The sequence below is a fragment of the Austrofundulus limnaeus genome, unplaced genomic scaffold, assembly GCF_001266775.1.
Source record: "Austrofundulus limnaeus strain Quisiro unplaced genomic scaffold, Austrofundulus_limnaeus-1.0 Scaffold2229, whole genome shotgun sequence".
Taxonomy (NCBI): domain Eukaryota; kingdom Metazoa; phylum Chordata; class Actinopteri; order Cyprinodontiformes; family Rivulidae; genus Austrofundulus; species Austrofundulus limnaeus.
In genome coordinates, this window is record NW_013954631.1 from 6,378 (window position 1) to 18,174 (window position 11,797).

Below are 11,797 nucleotides of genomic sequence, written 5' to 3' on the forward strand. Positions count from 1 at the left end.
GTTCAAGGGGTATGAATACTTTTGCAAACCACTGTAGCTCGCTAGTAGCCTCACACCGAGGACCTATCCACGTCATCATTTACCCAGAATGCTTTGTGTGTAAATAAAATGGCTCCGTCTGTGTTAAAATATATTTTTAAAAATTATAAAAACTAAACAGTCCAGTATTTTTTAAAGTCTTTATTTTACAGTTAAAATAAATGTTTATCAAATAAAGTCTAATGTTACAACTAATCATGGATCCTTTTAAAAAGAAGTACAAAGGCAGACTTCCAAACCAACGAGATTTGACCTGAAGAATTTATTAGCAAATTCAATAAAACTTAATAAAACACCGTATTGCTGCAGATCCATGTTTTAATGACAGCAGTTCTTGTTTGTCTCGCAAATCAGAAACCTAAAGTTAACAAGTTCAACCCTTTTTATTCCTGTTTCATCTTAACTCTGTTCCATCAGACATGGCACGAGTCTACAACTGGGATGTGAAGAGAAGGAGCAAAGAAAGCCTCCTAAAATCAGACAAGCCTTAACTAAAGGGGACAGAGCCTAGGACCCCCCCCCCCCACTCCCTCCTGCTAACATACTCCCTGGTCATTACAACCACAAACCCCTGAAGTCGTGTGTACGTTGACCCCAGAGCTCGGCTCATGGAGGACACGTCTGAAAGCTTTCTGAGGGTTTTGACTCARCTTGATTCAAACCTGATGAATCTTTTTTTTTCATCTTCAAAGCCGTAGATGAAGTTGTAGACGTTGARCATGTGTCACAATTCTGTTTGATTTTCAATGTCTCCTTTGTCCAGCCAGCTCAGCCTTCCACCACTAATGTTTTTCTGTTGATTTGTCACTTTTTAAAGTATTTTTTCAAGTAAAAAAACTAACAAAACAAAAAAAGAAGTCAACAAAGCAGTTTTGTATTTTTTAAATATGTTTCATTTATTTTTATTTAGCAGATTGTGAATGGGTTCTTTTGCATCATCTTTTCCTTTCTTATGGACTCGACACGGCAACATCCGCACGCCGAAGAGTTTTTAAACAGCTGACTGTAGGGTGATAAACAACAACAAATGCTAAGATAAGAATAAGATAGTTTTGGTTGGTCACAGACTTGTAGGGGTTCACATGATCACAGGTAATCCTGCTTCAGACCTGCTGCTTTTCCATCCTTTGACCTTCTATACTCCACCATCTCCTCCCTGTTTTCATCTCTTACCACTGTTCTGTCTGTATTTATTTGTCTTTTCTCATTAAAAATGAAGTTAAAAAAAAGAACATTTGGTCAAAGAGATGAGACCTTGAATTTGTGCTTTGTTGGTTTTCTACATATTTCAAATTAAACACATTCAACATGTAGAAGTGTACAATAATACACTCAGAAACATGACGCAATAAATCTGACTGATTTGATCTTAAATTGAGGAAAAAGTAGATCTAGAAGAGTCACAAAATATTCTTTAAAATATACTTTGTGGTGCAGATAAAGGAAGTTGAAACAGACTCACAAAGCACCTGAAGCTGGGACTTGGGATTTGTTTACGCTGCACAGTTTTWAAGTGAAATCGTAACATTAAGTGTGTTTCAGTTGTTTGTCTTTACAACAGCGATCATTTTCTCTGACACCAAAGCTTTGTGAATCCAGATCTCAGAGGTTTTTTTTTATTATTATTATTTTTAGAAATGCACTGAATCTGTATGAAATCATGAGAGCATTCTACAGCCGGCTGCAGTCAATAAGTTTTCTGCACAACTCTTCACTTTATCAGAGCTTCTGATAGAACATGTACTGCATCATCTTCTGGGACAGCAGWTCAAATTARTGATGTGCACATCGATACYGAAATATCAATACTACCGATACCACAACTTTACACTCTAGAATCAATGCTAAAATCAAAATATCAATACCTGGATAYTTCAGTTATTTCACATAATGTATATCATTAACAGGAAAATAGTGGAAAATAAACTTCAAATCTTGTCGTAATCATATGTGGTTGGAGGGAACTACTTTCTCTTCCGTTTGGGTAATGCATAAGCACAGTGGCTCATGCTCAGTCAGTCACTTTGTAGATGTATGGCAGGTCATTTTAACATAAAATCTGCTTCGTGTGACTGTAATTACGTTCTAGATGAGGGGTTACCAAACGTTTTCATGCCATGGCCCGCCAAACAGCATTAGCTCTGGCCAGGGACCTTCTTGCAAACTCACAAACAAAGCTACAACATATACAAAGTAAAAACTTTTAGACTGTTTTGTTTTCTCACCTTTATTCACTATTCAAAAATTATTATACATCTTTAGAACAAGGGTGCCCAAACATTTTCCTCAAGAGAGCCAAAATGAAAATGTATTCGGGGCTGCAGGCCAAATGCAGTAATATAATACATGAAATACAAATACTTTTTAAAGTAAAGTCCTTTATTTTTAACAATTAAGCTAGCAGCCAGTGTGGTGGCCCACTTTTGTTTTAGTTTGTGAACTTGGAGAAAGTCTGCCAGACGCTCAAGTAGRAAAAGCTCATGGGACATTTAATAAATTGATAAAWTATGAGTTTTTATGGCCTTAWAAAGTGTGAAAATCTACATGTGTGGTTAAATCTAATCTAAATATCTCTTGTTGTTACTTGTATTTCATGCTTCATGTTTAATCTTAATATATCAAAGATAAAGTCAACACCATGAGTGAAAACCATCTGCACTACAGCCCCTTACATAGTCACTGGGCCAAGGGATGGAATGCCATCCATCCATCCATCCATTTTCTTCCGCCTATCCGGGGTCGGGTCGCGGGCTCTACTCTGAGTCCCTCCCGGATGACCGAGCTCCTCACCCTATCTCTAAGGGAGAGCCCAGCCACCCTGCGGAGGAAACCCATTTCGGCCGCTTGTATCCGGGACCTCGTTCTTTCGGTCATGACCCAAAGCTCATGACCATAGATGAGGGYAGGAACGTAGATCGACCGGTAAATCGAGAGTTTCGCTTTCTGACTCAGCTCTCTCTTCACCACGACGGACCGGTACAGCGCCCGCTTTACAGCAGACGATGCGTCAATCCGCCTGTCGATCTTCCGCTCCGTTCTTCCCCCATTCTTGAACAAGATCCCCAGATACTTAAACTCCTCCACTTGAGACAGGGCGACCCCCCTGATCCGGAGAAGGCACTCTGCCCTTTTCCGGCTCAAGACCATGGCCTCGGATTTGGAGGCACTGAGCCTCATCCCGGCCGCTTCGCACTCGGCCGCGAACCGCTCCAGCGAGAGCTGCAGATCTCGTTCCGATGAAGCCAACAGGACCACATCATCCACAAAAAGCAGAGATGCGATCCTAAGGCCACCAAAATGGATACCCTCAACACCTCGGCTGCGCCTAGAAATTCTGTCCATGAAAGTAATGAATAGAATCAGTAACAAAGGGCAGCCTTGGCGGAGTCCAACTCTCACCGGAAACGAGCCCGACTTACTGCCGGCAATGCGAACCAGACTCTGACACCGGTCGTACAAGGACCTGACAGCCCGTATCAAGTGGCCCGGTACCCCATACTCCCGGAGAACCCCCCACAAGGCCCCCCTTGGGACACGGTCGAACGCCTTCTCCAAGTCCACAAAACACATGTAGACAGGTTGGGCGAACTCCCAYGCACCCTCCAGGACCCTGCTGAGGGTGTAGAGCTGGTCCAGTGTTCCACGACCAGGACGAAAACCACACTACTCTTCCTGAATCCGAGGTTCGACTATCCRAHGGACCCTCCTCTCCAGGACCCCTGAATWGACCTTACCAGGGAGGCTTAAGAGTGTGACCCCCCTGTAATTGGAGCAATACCAGACATTCTGAGGCAATTATCTTAGGGTTGGCGAGGAAGAGTTTAAGAAAAAGGAGGAAGAAGGTGTTAGCTTTCCTATGCTTTTATCTTATATAATGTGGGTTTTAACCAGAAGGACGAAGCATTTTGTGCTCGACTTCGGTCAGACAGCGAGGTTCATAACACAGCCAGCTTTTTTACCTTTATATGATGTCTGTCACCTGCCAGGTATGTTGGGTATTCTGCTAAGAAAATCCGCTCAGGACAGTCTACCAGAGTGACCCAGGCGTGTAGTTCTATTCGCTTTGTCCACATCAAGCCGTAGAAAAAAGGCGAGGCCCAAAACTGGAAACCGAGTTCAAATGAAACTTCCGTCTAGAAAGTTTTCCGAAGTGGATCGACCAGGCGTTGGTCATCCAGGCTATGAGGTTTTCCCCATTGGCGTGAAGGGCTGAAACCTGTCACAGCTTTAGCTCTTGACTCAGAGAGTCTTACTGTCAGAGTGACTGACAGCGGTCCGTCACTTGCCTCCCTGGCGGAAACTGTTAGTTACTAAGAAGCTTAGAGAATCTAAGTTCCACCCTCCGGAAGGTTAGATTAGAAAAGAAGTTATCAAGGAAAGTGTTAGATTCAGAACTTGCCATCGCCTCCTGAAAGTAACAAAGATTATTGCTTCTGTGTGATACAGAACAAACATTTCATGACCTACAGTATRTTATSATCTGATGAGGAGTCTTCAAAACATAACTGAAAGAAAAATGAATTGTTTCAAGTTCAAAACTTTTGCAAATATGATTCAGACAAGTAGCATTGATATTTCATCAACTTTAAACCATAAAGATTATTTTAGTGAAATAAGATTTTTTTCCACAGAAAAACAATACATAGCTGAAATCATACTGAGGGAGAAAAGAGATCTGTCCTCTTTCCTCCTGTAACTTTGATAAACATTCTCTGATTATCAAAATGCGTAATACTTTCAGTTAAGAGAACAATAAATCAAATAAGAGAAGATTCTTCTGTTTGTTATCTGATTTAGGAGGAAGAGAATGTCTCTGAATGGTTAAGGCGACCTGAGGTGGCCTAAATTCAGTTTAAGTGGAACAGAATTTTTATTCCTTTACAGGCCCATCAGAGGACTGAGAGTCCAAGATAGTTTCCTTGATAATTTCACTCGAGGTGACCCTTACAGTATCGAACATCACTAGTTAAAACCAACCTCTGTGTACTCGCCATTTAGGATGTAATCATTGTAATGTTAGAGACTGAAGTGTTTGTGCGCATGTTGTTGAAATAAAATTCTTGCGCCAGCTAGCGTCACAAATTCTATGTTTTTTGCAGTTTTGTCTGGACAGCAATGGTGATCACAACATTGTGCATGTGTAACGTTCCCACAGTCAACATCAAAAAATCTAACATTTCCTTCTGGTTGCCTCGGCGTAATACAATTAGCATTTAAGGTAAGCCCATTTTGCTGCTCTTTAATGTGATGAAGTGATGACCTATGGTCTACGTCAGTAGTTGCCAACCTGAGGAGCCAACCCCCTGGGAACAAGTCCTTTTTGAATAATTAAAACTTTATTGTACTTTTTTTGTCCTTTTCCAAATAAAAGTCTGCAAGTGTTCACTTTGAAGTAAGAAYGAAGAAGAAGGTTGGTTCCCAACACTGGCCCTTGAGGAACACCATCTTGAATAGTTGCTTCCCTGTACTTCAGCAAGTCGTTGGATTCTTCAGAAATTCGTTGATCACTCATTCATACAAACCATGTGTGTCAAAAAAAGGAGGAACATCTAAAATAAGGATACTATTCCTCTGGGACCAGATTTGGGAATCACTGATTTATGTGACCAGCTGGTCATGGAATTTAAACGATTTTTACTAAGGGAAGATCAATGATAGCACAAACATTGTATTTAAAAAGTTGTACTGTATTTTGTTGTATTGAAAATGATGCAAGGGAGACATCCTTTCTACATACAAAGAGTTTCACTCCACATCAACCCAGTCGAGGCTGAAAACTGAACTGACATGTCAATGACTATCCTGAACCTTAGAATAGGGGCTGTCCTCACAGGAATGTTTTTTGTCTTTTTTTATTGTTACAGTCTTTTAGGAATCTTTAAACTGTTTTTTTAATGAGAGAAAAAAAACAAATCTCGAAACCTCACTTTTGCATGCAGCTATACCAAAACCTCTTTTGAAATTTTGTCCTAGCCCCACCTCTAATCTTACCGTAGAGTCAGTTCTGAACTTCACAAACTGAGGATCTGAGACCTGGTACACATTTAAGATGAACCCATGGTTACTACAACATTATAGGTTCATTTTCTGTTTCTTGGAAGGATCCATTTCTAAAAGCAATCCTTCATTTACAAGGACATTATCAGACATAAAACATCATTTTGTAAAAGCTGTATTTCTGCGTTAACGGATGCTTAACGAGAACCCAACATTTCAGGGCTAAATGACCTTTTGATGGTTCAGGGTGAGTGGGTTCCATGGTAGGAGAAGTTTAGGGAAGTAAAGTTGAAATGTGGCTAAAGCTTTAAATGTAAAGTGCTTTTCATTCATTAAATTCCAACAAATTTTCTCTTGACTTCCTTTAATCTGTCAACCTATTCGAGCATTTGTATCTTGCTCGTACCAGGTGTGAGTTTGGTCAGAGGAAGAGCAGCAGCATCTAACCCACTTTTTACATGTGTAGAAGAACAAGTTTCATTCACAATATGCAGTTTAAAGACTGAAACCATCAAGAGCTACTTGCAGTCAGAAAGCAGCCGAGTGTGCTTCCAGAAGATGCTTCCTGGATAAGTTCTTGGCTCCTCTCACACAGTTATGTAAGTACTGGAATCAGCTGAAGCTGGACATACCAAAGGTAAAAAAAAAAGTTTGTCAAAGATGTCTGACATCTTTAAATTAATATGCCATCATCAAGAGAGAAGCTCTTTGATTTTTGTCTTTAGGACTAATCAGAGCCATTTTGTTAGTTATTTAGCTGTTGTTGGCTCAATAACTTTCYGTCTAGTTCTCTGCATGTATCGGTTTCTTCCCACTGAATGAAAACATGCATTTTAGATTTATTGGTTCTCAGCAGGTGAGAATATGAATGTTGATCTGCTTGTTTGCCTCTATTGTTGTGGACTGGCGACATATTCAGGATGTACCCTGCCTCTCCAATGACTGCTGGAGACAGACACCAGCTCCTTGTGACTACAGAAAAAGCAGGTAAATAATGGTTTTAGAAAGGATGGCTTATTGGAGGGAACTGCATGAATGAGCTGTTCAGTTTTGAACGATAGTGATGTTGTGACATGACTACGCTTTGGTGAAATGCCATGTGTCTTWTCAAATGGGAACCCTTCCTCCGCTTTGCCTGTCCTTCTTAGTGGAAAAGCGAAAGAGTAACATTTGCCACTGCATTTGAAGAGAAGACCATGAAAAAACCACAATGAATGACTTGTCTGCATCTCGGTTCTGATCGTTTCTTGTAAGAGTATGGTACAGTAACTGTTCTCTATTAAGCCCCATAGGGAAATTAGTTCTCTTCAATTGTCTCATTGCACACGTGCAACAATGGGCTTCAATGTAAGGTGCCCGTGGGTTAAGGGCTTTGCTCAAAGGCCCACAGAGGGGCAAATGAGGGTAGAGGCAGACATGGATGGGTGCCTCATCATCTCCACCTAAATTATTTGTTCTAGTCAGTGGATTAACCTKTGACCTCCCAGACTTGCCTTCTCCAACTTCTGCATCACCACTTTTGTTCAACTCCTGTAAAGAGACGTTCAAAAGATTTGGATCATTCATGAGCACCACGCCTCTATATGTTTTCATTTGAAGCTTGTGAAATCTTAGTACACCTGATTACAACGTGTTTGCATGGTCATTCTGCAGAAATATGTCCAGRCTGCACAGGAAGTGCTACAGCTRGTTTCTGCTGCTACAYAAAGAGGGTTCTCTTTAAAAAAAAACTATAATGAAATGTACAATGTACTGGCTTTTAAAATGGGACAAAATGTTATTAAAATATTAAATTTGAACACTTTAACARCTCTACTAAATGCAACGACTCAACATATCCAAGACTAGTAAAATGCAGCTGACAAAATCTTATCTATTGTATAACTGAACTGCTTGGTCCACCATCAATCTCCAGTGGTTTACATTGGTTAACGTGGGCACAACTTTGTCCTCATTGAACGGCCATGCAGCCATCTGGCTGAACTTTGCAACAGAAAGTGAATACCCAAATTCCCATAAAAGTCACGCTGTTCCTTTTCATAAAACTAAGGTAGAACTCCTCATTGAAGTTTARCAGGAATCACTGCTCAATAAAATGACAGGATTATATAGCATTATGACTTTATTTCCATGTCAGTGGGGTTGGAGTACATCATGAAATATAGTAATCAGTTTTAGGCAATCAGAAAATTGGAATTCTGTGGCTTTGAAACCACATTTGAACCAGTTTCCACTTGCATGTTTGCTGACATTTTATATTATGTCTTACATTATTGTAATACCAAAGTCACCTTGGTGGTTATGTCCATTTTTTTAAACTGRGGTGTATTAAACTGTGAATAAAATTTGTATATGACATTACATTTGCACAAATATAAAAGCAAAGTAAACTACTTCCATTGAACCAAACCGATCTTGTAGTGTGCCTTTACTTGTGTTAGGTACATTGGATGGTCAGCTGTACTTTCTTCACACGGCCGTGTCGGGGTACGTTTCCTTCGGTCCTACATGTGCATTGTTGCTTATGTGGGGTCCATCTATCAAATGCTCCTCTGTCTAGTCCCTTATTGTTGGTTTTTTGCCTTCATGACATTCATCAAGTTTGCCTATTTTAATTCTGCCAATGCCCCAAAGGAGGGACTTCAATTTGACTTGGCCGTTAAGGTGCTTTCGAGCTCCACCATTCACATTAGTCCACCTGTATGTGTCCATTAGAAGACAGACCAKTAGAAGTTCTTGTTATGAGTCCAACTTGCCCAGTCAAGCTGTACACTTGTCTTCCTGCTGTAAGAGTCCATGAAGTGTAAGTGATAGTGTTTTTAATGTGACGTTAACAGAACAATAGTAGATGCGAACATCTGGTTAATGAGCTCATTGGAGGAAYAAGTTGTTCACGAGGAAAATGTAGCAAAAATTACAGAAGAAAAAAGTTTACGTTATAATTAAGGGCTCCTCTGTTGAGTTCTGGAGCCAGATGTTTGCAAAAGATGGAACTTTAACAATGAGACCTGAATTTAAGTATGCCAATTTTTTTTATGATAATGCGAGAAACCAGATGTGATCTCTTACTGTGATCATAAAATTGCATACTGAGAGGTGGTTAATGGGAAGAGAGTAGGTGAAGCAAACTAAAACAAAACAGGTGAGTTGTACTTTAAAGTAGAACTAAAACTGATCATATGTAGGTCTAAGGCCTTTGAGAGTCTTTCTAGGAAAGCAGTCCAAAACAAAACCAGAGGAATTCAATTTGCAACTGCAATCCTTCCCGTCTGAGAAATAAAAAGTACACATAAATGGATACAACCCTCGGACTGATCCACCCAAGTTTACAGTGTTTGTCTTCACCCTATACCAACATTTCCAWGATAATTCCTCAGCCATCCAAATCTGCATCCAGTCCAAAAGAAGGACAACAGAGGGGTTATCAATTCTTTCAGCCAGCGAGGCCAATGCCTCAGTCTGTCAGCCACGCCACTCAGAGTCCTCCTCTTAAAAACCGTCGTTCCCATCGTTCAATTTGTTCCCAGATCAGCAGAGACAGCGGCGGTCGCTCTTGGTCACCTCCTCTGACGAATGGACCACATTGGGCACAAATCCGCTCTTCACACCCTCCCAGCCCTCCTGGATCGTGATGTCGCCGGACCGTACCAAGGCAAAAATCTCTCTAGTCAGCTCTGTGAAGGCGTGCTCCACGTTGATGGCATCGCGTGCCGAGGTCTCGATGTAGCGCATGCCGTAAGCCCCCGCCAGCTTCTCTGCTTCTTGCCGAGTCACCTGGAAGATCGAATATGCTGTGGTTAATTTTCAGTAATTAAACCTACRTTATTGACACCTAATGGAGCCACTACTCTTATAAAAAGCTCACCACTGGATTTTTAAAATAATTGTACATGATTTAATGTTTAGAGAGGTGAGCAATTCACTTTGAGTTTAGCCCTGCTTGGATTGACTAGCCATTTACTCATCAAGTACAGTACAATTTTAAATTATCTGAAATACAGTATGTTCTACTGCTTTAAGTTGACGAACAGAACAGATCAGAATAAGGCTGGTGATAGAGAAGGTCCTACAAAATGTACAGATTTATTTGAGTGGAATTCTTCTGCTCTGGTATCACGTTTGTGTTTCACACTGCTGTGCAKAGGATTTTGCTTTGTCATCCTGTTGTTTTAGCTCTCTGCTCCAGCTGCCACATCAGAATTAAAAAATAAAACTGTGACAGCTCACCTCTGAACCAAAATGCGCTCTGATCTAAATTTGAAGAAAGTTATTTTTAAAACAACAGAAATTAAGAAGATGCTTCATTTTGTGATTTTTTAGAAAAAGATCAACCTGATAACTAAGTCCTGGCTTTACTTTTTATATTTTATGTTTTTTACTGAACACACCTGGCGCTGTGCGTCCAGGTCGCACTTGTGGCCCACCAACAGGAATACGATGCTGTGTGGCTGGACGTGGCTGCGAGCCTCCTCCAGCCAGTCGTGGACGTTCTGGAAGGAACGGCGGTTGGTGATGTCAAAGAGAAGCAGCCCGCCCACAGAGTTACGATAATAAGCTCTGGTAATAGACCTGCACAAGATGTCAAAAGAAGAAAAGGTGAACACAAATGAACATTTCGAATATACAAGGTGAGTCAAAAGTCTCAGGACACCCTTTCATTTCAAAAACGGAAGGGAAAATCAAATATCTGAATGCCTCGGCAAACAATGGGTGAGGGGGAATATCTTTCAGGCTATGTTCAGAACATGGCTGCCATCTTGACAGCCACCATATTGGCTCAAAGTCAAAATTTTCCAATGAAAACTGGGTTGTGTAGCAWATCAAAGAAGAAACAGTATATTGGTAAAATCTTTTAGCGTTGTCTGTGAGATTTTACTGGTTTTTCACTTAGAGCAACATGAGTTGTCCACACAACAAAGATTGTGTGGTCAAAAAGTACAGGGTGAAACAAAAGCCTCAGGACACCCTTTWATCCACCCATCCATTCATTATCTTCCAATTTATCCAAAGTCAGGTCACAGGGGYAGCAGCTCGACCAAGGAAGCCCATACCGCCCTTTCCCCACTCTCTACTTTGAGTCTCTCTTAGATACCAACTTCTCACCCTATCACTATGGATGAGTCCAGCTACCCTGTGGAGAAAACTCATTTGGACGGTGTGTATCCGCAATCTTGTTCTTTCGGTCACTACCAAGGAGGTCCTATAGAACAACTGGAGTGCGTAAAGACCACGTGACCGTGTGATCGGCTGGAARAGCTAATGGCTAACGCTAAACGGGCAAGAGTCTGGATTTACCATTGCTGTACATGTTGACAACAGAGCAGAAAAAAAGGATTGACGATGTAGAAATCATTAAAACTATTAATAATAATATTAATCCAATTATTATTAATGTTTTACAGTTTATATAATATATCTAATGTTTTAAATAATGCCAGAAAAGCTGTTTGTGTTATGGATTTATTAACAGAAGAAAAACAGGAAAACATCTCATTTTGCAACACAAGTCAGCAGATTTGATCTTTAGCTCAATGTGATCAGAGCAGAACATAATGTAACAGCTTAAAATTAAAATAATCTTATAAAGTCAATGTAATCACTGTTATTTATTGAGCTGATTAGCAGATATTAGCTTGTGGAGCATTTACTATACAGAGTTTAGCTCTGTTGAATTATGCTACAATTTAACACAAACTATTAAATATTACTTTGTCCTCTGATTAATATTTAGACCTACAGAGTGTAAAATAATATTATAAAT

At 40.3% G+C, this 11,797-nt stretch overlaps 2 protein-coding genes across 2 annotated transcripts in view; one reads left to right on the top strand and one right to left on the bottom strand.

Moving 5' to 3' along the window:
* Nucleotides 1-1,287, top strand: part of vbp1 (von Hippel-Lindau binding protein 1) — a 7,128-nt gene extending 5,841 nt beyond the window's left edge. Inside the window, exon 6 of the mRNA XM_014034674.1 lies at nucleotides 457-1,287. Coding sequence (XP_013890128.1) covers nucleotides 457-530 — 74 coding nt within the window. The 3' untranslated portion in view covers nucleotides 531-1,287. The remainder of the gene's footprint in view (nucleotides 1-456) is intronic.
* Nucleotides 1,288-8,140: 6,853 nt separating this feature from the next.
* LOC106537287 (ras-related protein Rab-39B) lies at nucleotides 8,141-10,605 on the bottom strand (the record flags this gene model as incomplete). The annotated part of the gene is given in 2 exon segments (XM_014034673.1): nucleotides 8,141-9,810; nucleotides 10,425-10,605. Coding segments are annotated over 2 exon segments (427 nt in total), but the record flags the coding sequence as incomplete, so codon positions are not given.
* Nucleotides 10,606-11,797: the final 1,192 nt, after the last annotated feature.